General features: G+C 40.3%; 2 protein-coding genes across 4 annotated transcripts in view; both read right to left on the minus strand.

Moving 5' to 3' along the window:
• The window catches only part of LOC137979553 (TNF receptor-associated factor 4-like), a 5,830-nt gene extending 2,288 nt beyond the window's left edge, over positions 1-3,542 (minus strand). The window contains exons 1-5 of one of the 3 annotated variants that reach the window (XM_068826828.1): positions 3,489-3,542; positions 2,357-2,408; positions 2,010-2,111; positions 391-555; positions 1-7 (exon numbers count right to left, since the gene is read on the minus strand). The exon at positions 1-7 is cut by the window's left edge and continues 68 nt beyond it. In XM_068826828.1, coding sequence (XP_068682929.1) covers positions 1-7; positions 391-498 — 115 coding nt within the window. In that variant the 5' untranslated portion in view covers positions 499-555; positions 2,010-2,111; positions 2,357-2,408; positions 3,489-3,542. Of the gene's footprint in view, positions 8-390; positions 556-2,009; positions 2,112-2,356; positions 2,409-2,889; positions 3,445-3,488 lie in introns of those variants that run through there. The other 2 variants (XM_068826826.1, XM_068826827.1) reach the window with 2 other exon arrangements.
• A 1,380-nt stretch (positions 3,543-4,922) lies between these two features.
• On the minus strand, positions 4,923-15,916 carry LOC137979554 (TNF receptor-associated factor 6-like). The gene is made up of 7 exons (XM_068826830.1): positions 15,710-15,916; positions 15,311-15,362; positions 13,224-13,325; positions 12,279-12,443; positions 10,160-10,228; positions 7,970-8,047; positions 4,923-6,241 (listed from the first exon to the last, which is right to left on the minus strand). Exons 1-7 carry the CDS (start codon positions 15,886-15,888, stop codon positions 5,564-5,566), a joined length of 1,323 nt encoding a protein of 440 aa, XP_068682931.1. The 5' UTR covers positions 15,889-15,916; the 3' UTR covers positions 4,923-5,563.
• Between the last annotated feature and the right edge of the window lie 630 nt (positions 15,917-16,546).

Here is a 16,546-nt window from a genome sequence, read left to right on the forward strand (position 1 = left end):
AGTGTTCCTAAGATTAATATATCATTAACAAAAAATAGCATTGATGCGGTACGCTTCTGGTAAATAAAAGTTGGACTCATTTCTTTGGTTATTCCAATATTTGACATTTAAAGATACAACGAGCAATCAGAACTCGACTTAAATTCATGTGACCAGAACAAAGCCCCGGACAATGTGACTAGTTTGTTCTGTCTGTTGGCTTTAATATATTTGAGAAAAAAAGCAAGAAGACACACTCTGACACCAATCCCGTCGTCTGGTCATTGTCTCATGCGTGTGCTGCCAACCGGGCAAAGGCGGCCATGGACAACAGCAAGCGGTACATGCAAGTCCTTTAGTGCGACTTCATTTAAGGAGCGTACAGTTGTATTCAAGTCAATTGGTACCTACATGTTCATTACATTTAGCGTATTGCTCATCACAGTTCACACAATTTACTGGTCGCCATTGACAGGTGCTGGTCGCATGATCTTCCATAAGCCTTCGTTCCACCGTCATTTTGCAGTGGGGATTGGAACAATGGATAATCTTACGGTCACAGCTCTGTAAATGGAACTGGATAACAGAAATTTGATCAAGTCTATTTCTTTCATAATCAATTTTGCCCCCCTTCCTTTCATTGGAAGAAAAACTGCTTACCGGTCGGGTGTGATCACCACTGCACTATCAGAGCAACCACGGCTAATTTAGATAGTGAATGGGAATTTACGTGGTCATCCCATGCCATTAATTTTCTCCAACTAGATAGCACTGGATCGACAGGAACGACGATTCACAGGCGGACGAGAGAGAAGAAGACAATTTATATACAAGTTGGAGAAAAACAATGGCCTGGAATGACCACCTAAATTCCCATTCACTATCTAAATTAGCCATGGTTGCTCTGATAGTGTACTGAGTGGTGATCACACCCGACCGGTAATGGGTACGTGGGTTCAAATCCCGGGGGGGGGGGGGGAGTACTCGATATATCCCTGGGTGGGGAGGTACGGGGCGGCTCCTCATACCCTGACCCTGTTTAAGACAAATATCGCTGATTTTCCTACCCATTTCAAGACAGAATTCCGATTTTTGATACCCTGTTTAAGACATTTAACCCAGTTTAAGACAAAAATTGATAAATCGATACCCTGATTAAGACAAAAAATGATAAATTCGATACCATGTTCAAGACAAAAATCCCGAAAAACATACCCTGGCTGTCCGCACGTCCCCATTAAGCCCTTATAAGGGAGCACCCCCCCCCCCCCCCCACCCCGGGGTTTAAATCGCGCTCAGGGCATAAAAAAGTTTTTCTTCCAATGAGAATGTCATACAGAAGTTGCCCGTCCTTGGTTCCTTCACTAACTTCATGTATACATAAATATACAAATAGAAATAGGATAAAAAATGAATACGTCGTAAATTAAAAATAAGACAGACTTCGACATGTGTCGAAGCATACGAAACGTTAAGTAAATAATTTCAAACAATGCGTTTGTTTATAATGTTTGTCACCGCTGTTTGCATCTTATTTTTGAAAAAAAAAAAGACTAATTACATGAGATAACGAAGTTCAATTTTCAATTTTTAAGTTTCGTTACATCAATTTCTGTCCCTCCCTATAGATCTGTTTACAAACATTGGTCAACGTCAAATTTCTTTTGATATTCAAATTTGCCAACCACCGAACAAAAGAACCCTTTCTTTCGGCATCCAATAAGGCTCTGGTTGGCACATTAATGGCACAGTTTTTCAGTGAGTGATTGACCTATTGACTCCTGGGGGTTCCCTATTGACCAGAAAAATCGTCTGGCGTTAGACAGAGTAAAATACTAAGTATGGCCGGTTTAGGGTGAATGGGTTAATATCAAGAGGTGATGTCATCGATATCTTCGCTATAGGCGAATGTGTTTGCGATTTCATCAACTATATAGGATTGCTAAGTATAATTTAGAAAAGAAGGCACTGAAAATATTGTTCAGCAAATATCAGTTTTCTGGTAGCTTGGACAAAAGTCCAATTGTTACCTCCACGTTTCTTGTCTCCCCAGTCCACTCGCAACCTTCACTTGGACACCTCACGTGACAAGACAGAATGTTTCTTTCCGTCGCTTTGTCTGGAAATATATCCTGATAGAAACATACAAGATCGATGCAATATATGCATTGCGTGACTTTGTTTCTATGCGTGACATGTCATAGATTGGTTTTCTTCAAAATAAAAGCACATGTCGCCATTCCTGCTAGTTTATTTATTAGAAATGTCTAGGATGAGGTGAGAATACAGGAAGACATCATTCTGATAAGTGGAGTCTCTACGTGTGGTTAAAGTAAGTTGCTTTGTATTTTCCTTTGCAAAAGGAAAAATAAATTACCTTCTCCGGATCCAAAGTCACTCTGTCCAGTGGACATTCAGGCACCTGTCGTCTGATATTAGCAAAAAAAGAAAATTTTAGATTAAAAAACATGCATCTACTTAATAAATCACCCAAAACCAAAGAAATTCGTCCTTAACGTTGGCTGAATACACGGAGTGCAAAAAGAACGAAAAATCTATCGAATGGTCATGTAAGAGGTTCTCTAAACTTCAACTTAAAATTTATTTTCCATCAAATTGTTTTCATCGGAAAAAAAGTGTTATTAATTTTTAAAGGTTGGGTAGGTATCCATATTTTTAATGTCGCGTCGCTAACACCATCATAAAATATGTGAGGCAAAAAAAAATTAAGAAACAGATGGCCTTTCCACTAAAATATCCTTTGGTTTTTAGTTGCTAATATTTAATCCGAATAACTCACCGCCAATCCGTTCAGAGTTTTTACGGACGCTGAAGATCTCTATGTCTAACTATATTCCATTAAAATAAGAACCGTGTACAAAACAGTTACTCGTATGTGATGCCCTTTACCTTTTTATAGCTTCGTTCAAGCACTTTTTACAATATCTATGACCACATCTCGTCAGGACAGGCTCTCGCAAAGGTAAGTGACAAATGAGGCAGTGATATTCGTCAAAAACGGCTGATACAAAGTCGTATTGATAACCAGAAGGTGAAGTACCCCGTTCAACTTCTGCCATTTTCGAAAAGATCACAGAAAGTCTCACGAAAGGGTAGTCGATTAATTCAGTCACGTTGCGGTTCGCTCACGGAGGAGAGGCTTGGACAATTGAAAACAACGGTAACTCCGTGATCCGAAAAATACTACAAAATAATTTCCAGTAGTGTAAAAGAAGACAAGAAGCAAATCGTCTTTCTTGATGGCTGAGTAGGATTAACACTGGAATCGTAGGTTGAAGAGCAGGTGGTCACCTGACGAGTATCGTGACGGTTTACCGAAAGTGCCGTCTTTTTTTGTCATAAAAAAAAAAGGAATTGCCTTTCTTTACTCCTGCACTGAGACGCCACTTCTTAAATAGGTATATTTCGTGCAGTATGAAACAATATTTGTGTATTTATGTAATGTGGTACAATAAGGATAAAAACAGGAAAAATGGAAAAATACTAACCTCTTACTAATTGTGCGCGAAGGCCGCAGTGGGGAATATTGGCCCGAGGCAGGAGGTAATCCCGAGGGACATGACAGCACTCGGTCCGCAATATTCCCCAGTACGGTCCCGAGCAAGTGAGGTTAGTAAGTTGTTTAATATATGGCATTGTTTCTTTGAGCGATTGGACACTTCTCCGCTTAGTGAATGTTGTGATGAAAAAAATAAAACTCTGCTTTTTAAAAACCTTTTGTGTTTCGCTCAACTTGAACTTCCCATTTCGGACCATTTCCATGGTAACGGTTACTACCGTAAAAATCCCGACCGAAAACCAGCCAATCGGAGCGCTCCTGTTAAAAGGAAAGGAAAAAAAGTCACGGCTTAGAAAGGGATTCAATGCATGCAATTCCATAAATCAAGCAAATTATGAGGTTTTTCTGACTAATTAATAATTGCATGGTTGGTGCTTCAGGGTGTGTTTGCCGAGTTGTCATCCGTACAGCTCAACGAAGGAACCGAAAGTTTCCTGGAAAAAAATTGACGGGGACGAAACTCAACACAAAACACGTTGACCGAGGCAAACTGTTAAAACAGGAAATATCACGGCTAGAGTGATTCGCAGCAAAAAAGCGAATCTGTTGGAGTCTTTCGGAGTTGTTTGTTCGTTTCAGTCTGGGGGAAATGGAACTTTCAAAACGAACACAATGACATCACCTGTTTCGCTCTCAATTGGCCCGTCCACAGACATCCTTTACTTGACACTTGATCAGCAGCGGGAGAACACGCGCCGTAGAGTTGTTAGAGCTTTTCACTGGCTTTTGCCAGTGTTTTATGTGAAATATTTTAATTAAGCTACAAGACACTATCGATGGCTTAAGGTTTTTCAGAATCAGTTACATCAACTTGAGTTTCAAACAAGGAAAGAAATGCTTACCTTTCAATGAGCCCGTGAAGTCATTGTTGGCAAAGTCTGAGGCCACATTTGTTCAGCATTGGATCTTTCAGCGGTAACTGACAAATTGCACAATGCAATTCGTCGTCAACTTCACTCAGAAATTCGTTGTCGTAACCACCAAGCGACAGAATTGCTCGAGCTTCCGCCAAAATTCTAGCTAACTCAAGATATTCAGCTCCTCCTCTTTGAAAGCTCGGCTAACGAGTAAACGACTAGCCCTTAGGTCAACTATGTTGGGGAGGGGGGATTGGGGAGGATGCGAAAGACTTTAGACAAGGAAGCGGGTGGGCTTTTTTTTCGTCGTTGTATTATGACAGATTCGACAGCATGCCAAAATTGAACTAAAATTAACGTAGCAATCATCATTTAAACTTTGCGTATTCAAACGCTTTGTACGTATGTTTTTTCAAGTAGCGATCTCGTGAAGTTCAGCAATTTTCTACTCTGGGCACTCTTAAATTTGGGCCTTTAGCAGCTCTGACTGTCGTTGGCTCTAAAAATACTTAAGTCGTTCCATTTATTTATGACCCAAGATAGTTAAATAAGCAAAGTTTGAGGGCAAACTTTTTTTCGACCCCGAAATGCGGTGGACCGCTCTTAGAAAAACTGCCTCTTAACCCTTAAACGGTACACGGTGACAAAAGATTGAAATCATCAATACTTCGATTTAAGGACGGTGCCTACTGGTTCAAAGGTATTCTTGCGCGGTTTACTGAATATGCGGGAAAAGCAGATCTTAACAAGTGTTGTTATTTCGAAAATAATTAATCAACAATATTTGTAAAAGCTTCAAAATACAAAGCAATTTATGGCGTTCTTTGCCAAATTAAAGCTGAATTATCTCTGAAAATTGCATGGTTATCCCCAATTTTCTTTTTGGATACCAAGAGCACTTGTTAAGTTCTCCTTTCTCCGCATATTTTGAACTGCGAAAAACATCCCTGTAAAAATAAGCACCGCCCATAGGAAATCCGAGTATCTCGAGAACGTATGCGCAATAACAATAGTAGACAACGTCCTTAAATCAATCAGCAGTCAGTTGGACATTGTTTCCATCTTGATGAGCTCGCGATTTTCTATGGTAAAGGCCGATTTTAAATTTTGAAAAACAAGTTCGTTTTTCAAGTCCTACGTTTTGGATTTATAATGATAATGGCTCCACGTCAACTTGAATAAACAGAGTATCATCTACAATAAAGCGTCTTGTCTTGAGCTTCTCATGTGATATGAATCTAGCATAGCCACGCCCAGGATTCTCATCCGATTCCGGCCTAGCGAAATTCTCGAGTTTAGTGTTAGCTCTGAAGTGCATTACAATGTTCTCGCGTTGATCTAAGCGATCTTGCTGGTCAATAAGATTAAATGTGACTTTTTGGTTGAAGGGCCAGGGTAACAATCCGTCGTATTCACCCTTCATAACAATAACAAACACAGATAAATGCGTGTTCTTCCCTGATCCATCTCCGTTAGGATTCACAGAGAGTTTGAGTTTGTATCCATACGCTGCAGTATAGAATGGCGAGCTGTCGATTTTATTGTTTCTTCCAAGTTTAGCTTGTCGTAGCATTTCACTGAATGGGCTAATTTTCCATACAAATGTCGGGGATACGACGTTTGCTTTTACTAATAATTCCTTCTCTTGTGCTGCGAGCTTGAGAACAAGGCTCTCGTTATCTTTCTTCAGATCATCAATTTGTTTCGTGAACTTTCTTTTTTGGTCATCAAATTCCTTGTGAAGATCGACGAGTTTTTTGCATGCTAAACTCAGATGTGATGAAGTCTGATCACGGAGATGCCCTTGCATATCTCGTCTTTCAACCTTGAGCAATTAAAAGAAAGAAACGTACACGAAAAATTAAAGAGCTCAATGAAGCGATCTGTGGGAAATCTTTTCGTTCAAGAAATCATGTAGGCTCGATTTCCGCCAATCTCTCGAGTACGGTATTCGTTCGGGAAATGAGCGCGGTAATCGAGCCTAGGAGTGGTCGTTTTTATACTAGACACGCATAATTCCTCTGGGACGAACTTGGCAAACATTTTTTCTGCGTCTGTTAAATTCGTCTGGTATAAAGTCGGCCACAAGACGCATTATGCGTCTGGACGAAGTAGGTACTTTAGTACGTCTTGGAAGATGCACTAAACTGGATAGTTCGTCCACACGAATCATGCGTCTTGCGCCCGTCTTTCTTTGTCATATAGTTCGTCCCGTCATAACACTAGACGGATAACATGAGAGACACATAATTCGTCTGGACGGATTATGCGTCTCTAGTATACAAACGGCCAATAAAGTCATCTGAGAAAAAAATTGCATAAATTAATTGTTTTTTTTTCCGACCTACTGCGTTCCATATACCAAAAGAAGATTAAGACCTGCCAGGTGATCTGGTGACTTAATTCGGAGGACTGGGGAGAACTATTTTAACGCCGTATCCCACAACCGCGCGCGGCCTTAATTTTCGAATTCAACTGGCAGAGGCGAGGTTAGATCTTGTCGGGTCTACTTGAATGTTCATTCAGTAACAGGAAAATGTGGTAGACACGTAATGATCTGTTGAGTTTTGGCGAGGGCAATACTGCAGGGAGTTTGGAAACAACACCTAAGGCCACGCGCGGTTGTGGGGTACGGCGTTAAAATTTTTCTTCCCTGTCCTCCAAATTACGTCACCAGATCACCTGGTGGTTAGTGGTACTGTGCAATGCGCGCATTAATGAGCCACACAATAACTTGCGTTCTGGACATTAACGTAGTGGTAAAAAGAAGACCAGGAAATGCATTGAGTGCTCAATGTAACGACCAAGCAACCGTACTATCATCGTTGCGTCGATCATGATAAGTGGGACAAACAAAGCTGGCAATTGTCCGCGCATGCGTTTTAGTGCTTGTCCGACTATTATTTATAGTCAACTTATCACAATGATGACCATAGTTGTTTACCATTTACAAAAAATTTCCGGAAATTTCATCGGGTGAAAAACGTGTTCCATTTAACTCAAGTCCATTCGCAGCCCGGTGATGCTGATTTTACGCGCCAAAATTAAAAACATAGCCGTGAATAGCCTGCAAGTGGTAAGACCTTTCAACACTTGTAAATGGGACACACACCCGGGGGGGGGGGGGGGGTACTCCCTTATAAGGGATTAATGGGGACGTGCGGCCAGCCAGGGTATGTTTTTCGGGAGTTTTGTCTTGAACAGGGTATCGAATTTATCATTTTTTGTCTTAATCAGGGTACCGATTATCAATTTTTGTCTTAAACTGGGTTAAATGTCTTAAACAGGGTATCAAAAATCGGAATTCTGTCTTAAAATGGGTAGGAAAATCAGCGATATTTGTCTTAAACAGGGTCAGGGTGTGAGGGGCCGCGCCGCACCTCCCCAACCAGGGATACATCGAGTACACACATTTCCATCGGAAAGTTTCCAACGGGAAAACAGGACTACCTTTTCAGACGACCCGCTGCTCCCGGAAACCAAATAGTCGTGTTCCATTTATAAACCAACCGGAACTTCCGAAAATTTTTTCTAAATGATAAACAACCCATACCTTGGTGTTGCAGCCAAGTTCAAGATAAGGACAGGAAAGTTGTGTTAGGATACACTCTGCTTCTAAATGATCTGGCATCTGATGAAACAAGGAGAGTAGAGAATATCAAGAAAGAACTAAGAACTGTTTCAGTGTGCAGAAAAACGTCCAGAAACGAAAAGTTGACTGTCGGTAGTCAAAGACGAAATGCTGAAAGAACGTCTAGGATTGCGGGATACGCAGCTACTGCCTCATGGTCTTCAAACAATATGCTATTGAAGTTCAAAATGTTTCACCTTCTTTGCTAAGTGCCGTGCAAAGCGATGTCAGTGTGAATTAAAAGATTGAGTCGCGCTTAAGCAACACGTCACGAACTCTATTTCTCATGACGACAACACTTTACCATTATTAGGTCTGATTATTATGGCGACAACCGCCGAAACAACACCACAACTTTTTTATCAACTCATCCAGTTCACCGTTTATGTCAATTGAATGATCCTATTAATACACAAGACAGAACTTTGGTGAAGTGACTGACCGTAATTCTTAAATTTGTGTTGGTTATCGCGATCATTCTGCTACTGGGAGCAGAACAAACAAATTTTACAACACATTTTACACAACTATGAGGAATAACGAAATCGCCTATGATGGTGATCAAATTCGCCTACGTCTACAGACGAGTTCACCAGCAGGCGTAGGCGAGTTTGACCGTAGGCGAGTTGACCGGATACCGCCTCATGAATACAATCACCTGTCATGAATATCTTACACGAACTGACAGCACTTGCTACAACTCCTAAACCTCTAACAGAATGTGAACATGATTCTGTGCATTGTAAGACCAATGAGTTAACAATTCTTCACTGGCTCTCAGCTTTTTCCCGCAACACAAGCAGCGCTTGATTTGCTATTGGATGCCCTGAGTTACAGGTAAAATACTGCCAACTGGCCTAATGCCAACTCCACTCAACTCTGAATTGCAAACTGGTTAATTTCTTCTAATAGGGTTGCTTAAAGTGCTACTATGACGAAATTTGCATCTTCCCTATCTAAGCCATTTTGGCACATAAACACGTAGTCTGTACGAGAAGAAGAATGCTGTTTACCATTTTCAAATATCTCTTTTTGTTCTGGAGATATTCAAGTTTTTTTAATATGCAAATTAGCCAAGTGATGACGTCATAAACCCAACCAAATTTTGATCAAGTATGATGGAGAAAGATATCTCAGCCAATTTGTATCAGAAATACTGGATTCTTTGCAGTAAGATTCTAGTAGATGTGTTCCACAATATGAGCATACCATTTTTATTACCATGGCAACATACTGGGTTCCAGACCTCCCTGATATTAAAGGCTTTCCAGGCCACCTTTGGCGTTCTGTTTTCATATTTGCAAATGGTGCCTCATCTGCATGATCCTGCCAGCATATAAAGATGTTAGGTCAAGTTTGTGGCCTTGGTAAATGTATTTCTAGCCTGAGATCACCAAAATATTGAAATCAGGTTGGAGGGGACTCGAAAAGAGTGAGTTGCCGTGGGAACCAATTTCTTTAAAGTCGTAGGTGTGTTGCCTTCAGAACTATTAGCTCACCAAGTTTCAATGGTCTCTGTTGCAAATTGACCGAGATAGCTCTATTTATATTCTTGATGTTCTATTGGGTTGGGTGAATGACGTCATCAGCCCTCTCATTTGCATATTTTACACATTTTTCAAACTTAAATATCTCCGGAGCCAACCAGATATTTCCAAACAGTAAACAGCGTTTTTAATGTTTCATGGTACTCTATGTGATAAACCAAAAAACTCAAGGGATAAAAAATTGATCACAGTAGCACTTTAACAGTGTTAATTGATTGAATTATTTATTTCTGTAAGTGGACCTACCATTTTCAAGCTTCAAACGCTACTTTGTAGAAAACAAGTTTATACCATAATACAAAACACTCGATTCGATCTAGTCACCATTTTGTAGAGCTTAAGAAAGACTGCATTGTAAGCAATCCTGTTTGCACAAAGAGCTCAGAGGAGATTTCTCCAAACTCAGGCAGCCCAACTTCTTTACTATTTAACTAGACTTATTGTAACCAAAATGCAGAAAATCTCCATGGCAATTTAGGAACAATTGCTAATTGCAGATCTAAGTGGTGCTAGCATATAAAATCACACAATTGACGGGAAGAAAATAATTTCCCAATTAACTGACCTGCAATCTTGGAATAATTTTGTGACATGCACAAGTTATAGGATACATGGGACAGACCTCATTGTGTAACTAAAAAAGCAAGGAAGAACATCATTGTTGAGAATGAAAAAATGCCGATATCTGAAGTGCAACGTTGATAAAATTTCAAACTTAGCCACTGGAATAACAAAAACCAAACTGCACCAATGAGTTACATGGATCCTTTTCACAACTGAGTCATACAATCGGCGACAAAATTAGTTGAGACAGTTGCCAACAGAGCACACTGGCAACGACACATTCATTGTTTGCAAAGGAAACTTGTCCAGAAAGTACGTTTCCGGGATACCCCTCCCTCCCCCACCCTACTCAATGTTGTACCGCTGTCGACAAGGCTCGTAGAAAACAGAAAAACACAACATTGTCCTGGGGGTGCGGGGGAGGGGGCCATTTGCACCGCCGAGCTTGAAATCGACTCTAAAGGATAAGAGTGTCTCAACAATTTTGACGCCGATTGTCTGTATGAAATAACTTTGTATGAAGTGTAATGACGACTTCTGATAAGCGTTTTTTTGCATTAATATATGAAATATACACATTTCAATAGCGTTTATGTGTTGTCATGTCATATAGGAATCAGAACATATATAAATCACCTTTTTCTTTATTACGGTGATGCAGCAGTCACTGGTATGATTGCAGACATTTCAGTGTCGAACATGGTTTTCACACAGAACATTTCTAACGAGATAAGGGCATGTATACGCTTGCCATCTATTTGCGAAGGGCGGAAAGTGAATGATATTGTCAGGGAAAGTGCTATCTCACGGGCTTCGATGTACCGCATTCTAAAATAAGAGAAATTTTAACGCAAGTAATCACTACCGAGAACGTCAATTACAACAGCCAAAATGTGGATGTTGAACGCGCAGCGAAGTTAACTTCACGCCACAAACGCTTATTATTGAGAGAAAGGACATCGTACTAAATAATGACAATTTCAAGACGATTTGTGCAGTGTTTTGGATTTGACATACCTTGAAATTAAAGTGATACTTTCGAAACGTTGCGTGACGTTTAGCATTCCCTTTTGAAATTCACCGTACATAATTCTATTTCAACTTGTTACAAGGGATATGACCCATAAAAAAGAGGGAAATATAAATAGCAAAGACAGTTTATAACTCCTGGCACAAAAAAAGAGCAGCAAACAGTGCTGTACTCTGATTTTAGGAACTCTGCGGAGGAGTGGCCACGAGTAACCACGAGCAACCTCGAGTAACCATAATTAACAAGTAGAATAATTACATTATCTTTTTATAATAATCTTGTGGTTACTCGTGGTTACTCGTGGTAAATGAGAAAATATTGTTTCTTTACACCCAAAAACATTCATTTTTTACCAAAACCAGCTCTGCAAAGCATCTGCGACAAGGTGGAAAGTCTTTTTGCACTGACGTAGCAATTTGAGCGTGGAAAGTAAATGTGCTCCCCAGCTGTAACAGCCACCATGTCTGTTTCGCGTTCATCTGCGACACCACTTCGACCAACAAAATCGGCTTCTTCTGATCAATTGGAGTTAGAGGCATAACCCTTTAACAAATCCATGCTTTAATGCTACTCACAAATAGCGTATTAAAGAAGGCAAAAGTGAACAGGTCCTTTGCACTTACGTCACAATCTTCGCTTCGCACAGGACATCGCATTTTTCACACTCGAAAACGAGAATAATAAACTATCCGCAATTTTTTAGACCTGTAAAAAGTCTTTCACTCATGTGGTCATATTGACGGACAGACTGGACTATAGGTACCCGTATAAAGGAAGTTTTCTGAAACAGACAATTGGCGACAAAATTAGTTGAGACAGTTGTTTGCAAAGGAAACTTGTCCAGAAAGTACGTTTCCGGGATACCCCTCCCTCCCCCACCCTAATCAATGTTGTACCGCTGTCGACAAGGCTCGTAGAAAACAGAAAAACACAACATTGTCCCGGGGGTTCGGGGGAGGGGGCCATTTGCGCCACCGAGCTTGAAATCGACTCTAAAGGATAAGAGTGTCTCAACAATTTTGACGCCGATTGATAGCAGCAAAATTAAAAGCTATGTACAACAAAATAATGTCAATGAAGTCATATTCACATTTTCCTCTGACTTTGGATGGCTTTCGCTGCAGTATGGACAACGGACAATTCTCCAACGACAAGAAGTCCTCAAATGTTTGTCAACTGATCCCCTGGCAAGTTTGGTATCGCAATTATGGCTTGGACATTCAATAATTTTATGCGGACAGTTCTCTTCATGGGCCTAAAATATCAATAAACACAATATTTGGAGAACTCATATTGGATTAAATGTCTGCTGGACACATGTTAAGACAGGGAAAAATTTTCATTATGGTAAGCATCTCAGAACCCATTCACCCCTAAAACGGCGACACCCCAAGTGATGAGTAAAATCATCTGGTATTTAACACTCTCAGAAGGGAGTTGATTAAAAGGGACTAACGTGAGAGGATGAAAGCTAAGATTTTCTATGGTAGACCAACCTGAAAAAGCATAGTAAAGGTAAAGTCACTTCATTTAACATCGGTAGTTCCTCTAGTTACAAAACTGGTATCAATGGAAGCCAACAAAGGGCCCTTTACCCCCCTCCCTCTGTCAGTGCTCCGTTTTATGACTTTTAAAGCTATACCTACAGGGATCAGAGGAAAGTCGAAACAGACGTTAAAGTCACCGAGGATCAAACCAGGAACCTGACTCGCTCCGAAAGCCGCGCACTAGCCAACTGAGCTACGACTGCTCCTCAAAAGGTTTGTAGCAAATTAATCTCCTTTGCAGTAGTAAGATTTGTTGACCCTTTTAAAAGCACTGTTTAGGGTCTCCCTACCCCTGAAAACAACTACCGGTACACATTGTAGGTGGGCCCTCAACCATTGCTGGTGTCTTTGAAACTAAATCTTTGCTGAAAGTGCCCCAGCGACCAAAAATCAATTCTTATTCTTCTTTGGATTTTACAACTATGTTAACTACACACTAAGCGACCAAAGTTTTAAGCCTTGCCCAAATACCGGTAGATGTCATTTACCTCAATGTCACAAAGTTCCCCAGTCCACTGACATCCAGCACAAGGGCATTTGACAATGTATGACCGAATCCTTCTTTCAGTAGCTTTGTCGGGGAAAATGTCCTACACAGCATTGATTTGTAGTAAATACAAAATTAATATAACAAGCCTTAAACATGTCTACTGGTTTTGTTTATGTCATAACTAGCATTTGTTCATTGTAAGCCACAGACTCCTGGGAGCGAGACTTAATAGATTTTACTCTGTCTTACATCAGACAGGAGTGGTTCAGGAGTCAATGGGTTAATGATATCTCAACTCTACAATAGTGCTTGACAATATCCAAAAGTAAATAATTTTACTCTTCTAGTTGGACAATGAAATAAGAAGAGGGCCAGAAACAGTATTATTATTTACATTGCATGTGATGCAAATAATGCAGTGAAAAAAAAATAATAATAAATCCTCCGTGTTTGCACAAAAAGTTTCAGCTACAGAGATTCAAGAAAGTTGATCTTAGGCATACTTTTCAAATGAAATACAACCCTACACAACAACTTCTTTCATTAGATCAGTGTAAGATGCAACGCTATTGCCTTGATGATGGTAAGTGTTCTTGAATGTCTAGTATCTAAATTTGCACTTAAAAGCTGCAGTACATGTTTGTTGACTCCATTTTATGAAATAAATATTGGCATGTGATAACATTTTGGTGTAGAACGAATTTTGTTGGTTGGAGAGTCCCAAAATACAGTATGTTAGCCCAACAGGTTCTTAATAAAATATACATTTTTACTGGTATATATATGTTATTTGCCAGCTGGGAGGTCCCTACAGCCAAAAACCGAGTTGCGAGTTGGTGACCGACTTGGCGGACTTGAAAATACTGCCAAGACTGGGTTGGCGGACAAGATAGAAAAATTCCGCCCGCTCCCAGAGCCAATCAGATTGTAGAATTCACAGAATTCCGCCTGCTTGTGCATTGAGAACAAAATAAATGTGTGTGATGTGTGAGTCAAATCCAAGAATGCCCATCCCCCCCCCACCCATCCTGGGCAAAGCCCCGGGAATTTGACTTTTTAGAAAAATTTTGGTTTAAGTCCCCACTATGTAGCCATTTTTTGACGGTGAAATGCCTCACTGGTTGGGACTTCACAGAACATCAAACATGTTTCAGACGTTTAAACCCATTTTATTATTAAAACATTCAAATCAATATTCAAACTGATGCACACTTTTAACTGTAAACTTTACGTCAATATCTACAAGAAGCAAGAAGTCCGCACTGAAACCACAAAGGTAAAGGATAACCTTTACCAAACAAACAAAATTCTGATGAAAGGGCCTTCTATTCTCTTTTGCTTCGCTCAGCCGAATAGAAAACATTTCTACTATAAGTATAGAAGAGACAAGTAACAAACAAATAATGGAGGAAGCCGGGGACACACTGGATACAGGTTACAAGCCAAGGAATATAAGGAAAAAGTCATACGCTATTTAAAACAACAATACAAAATAGTAAGGAAAAAACTGCCTCGAGTAAACTGGTCGGCGTCAAGTGGTCTGACATTCACGAGGAGTGGTACATAAAGGCCTAATTATCCCAATGGGAATTAAACCAAGCAACTTAATTAGACACCTAAAAGAAATACATTTTTGGTTGGTGTAGCTGACAAACGCACTTTCGAGCTCTAGCATTCTGCAATGCCATCCAGTTATGACGATGAAAAAAATAACTATTGAAAAGAATCACCAACCTTTTATCACAAGTTCCCAATAATCTTCGGCAATCACCGCTTTACAAGTCACTTTTTCAGCACTCCAAACTGAACAATAACATTACCTACATGGAAACGTGGAATGACGCCAGCAATTGCCTGAGGATACATAATCCTTTATCTTGCTACCGCTGGCCAACACTTTCTCCAATGTCAAATGCCCGACCAGGCGGGCTACGTTTTGCATCAAATTCCCCACCACACGGAGATCACCTAACATCAAATGCCCGGGGGTAAGCCTGGGGGGGGGGGGGGTAGGGGTGGATGGGAGTTCTTGGATTTGACTGATACATTATTCAGGCTGTATAGTGAAGCATTACCCTAAAATACCTTGTTTTTGTCAAGCTTTTCTCTGTCACAAGGACATTCAGGCTCTCGTTTCCTGAGTTTCAGAGAAAAAATTGAAAGGAATCAAGATAAAATGTCCGTCATTATGAGGGACTTGTGCCTCTCACCGAGCTGAAAAACTTTGTTTAATATTTTTTTAAAAATTTATTTAACCTGGGGGTTTTATAAATTCAGCTTCTATGATTGTCTACTTGGGAATCTTTCCACCAGCTGCAATGCTATTCTGTATGCTGAACGCTTACTCATCATGTAACAAAAAATTCAATAAATGAGAAAAACAGGAATGAAATGAGAACTTGCGACATTTGCATCACCATCACATGCTATTTATTATTATTACTTGATTCTTACTTGTGTCACTTACTTTACACGGAAGCTTACCTCCTAAAGTACTCATCAAGACATTCCTTGCAAAATCTGTGACCACATCTCGTAAGAATAGCTTGTTTGAGCGGTAATTGACATATCTGACAGATGTAATCGTCGTCTACATCGGATACAAAGTCATATTCGTAACCCGAAGGAACAGCTCTCGATACGCCGCCACTAGCAGCGGCCATGTTGTATTGCGTGATCTGTCCTGCCTCGTTTCCGCGTGAAAATTTTTTTGTCCTACCTAAAGGTACCCATGTACGGAAGGGGTCGTACGAAATAATTCAGCGGCTGCCAAGTGAGAACCCAATCTTTATTAGTGTACTTCTAGTCTACTTGGACACGGAAAAGGCAATTTTCACGATGGCGTTTTTTACAAATTTTGTATTCCCAGTGGGATAAAAATAACAATAGCTCTAATTAACATGACACAAGGGAAACCTGAAGGATTCTGGCGTCCTATTATTACCCCCAACCTCGTCTCCAGTCCTCCAGAGTCCGCTATTCTTTTTGTCAGCGGCTAAGTAATTATTCTTTTGTCTTTAGACTATGCTAATCATCCAAACTAGCCTTGTAAACACGAGCAAAATTCAAAAGAACTTTTGTTCTAAAGTGAGGCTAGTCAGGATGATTATGAATACGGTCTATAACGTACCTACCCTTACAAGGCGGGAAGTCTGCAAATCACGGACTTCTGGCACGGCTACGCACGCCCAGAAATTGGAAACACCACTGATTATCAACGATTACAACTGACAGCAGCGTATTGCCAGTTTTCTTTATATGGCGTTAAATACAGGAATGGCTCCGAGCCGTTGTGAAGTTAGTCGCTGACCAACACCATCA

Source organism: Montipora foliosa, chromosome 12 (assembly GCF_036669935.1).
Source record: "Montipora foliosa isolate CH-2021 chromosome 12, ASM3666993v2, whole genome shotgun sequence".
In the NCBI taxonomy this organism is placed as follows: domain Eukaryota; kingdom Metazoa; phylum Cnidaria; class Anthozoa; order Scleractinia; family Acroporidae; genus Montipora; species Montipora foliosa.

Excerpts from the sequence above, each read along its gene's own strand:
- LOC137979554 (XM_068826830.1), bottom strand. The coding sequence starts at position 15,888 with ATGGCCGCTGCTAGTGGCGGCGTATCGAGAGCTGTTCCTTCGGGTTAC. Across the intron at positions 10,229-12,278 it reads ATCCAAAGTCAGAGGAAAAT|TTACACAATGAGGTCTGTCC; the intron begins GTGAATATGACT and ends TTGCTTTTTTAG. Across the intron at positions 6,242-7,969 it reads AACTTGGCTGCAACACCAAG|GTTGAAAGACGAGATATGCA; the intron begins GTATGGGTTGTT and ends TAATTGCTCAAG.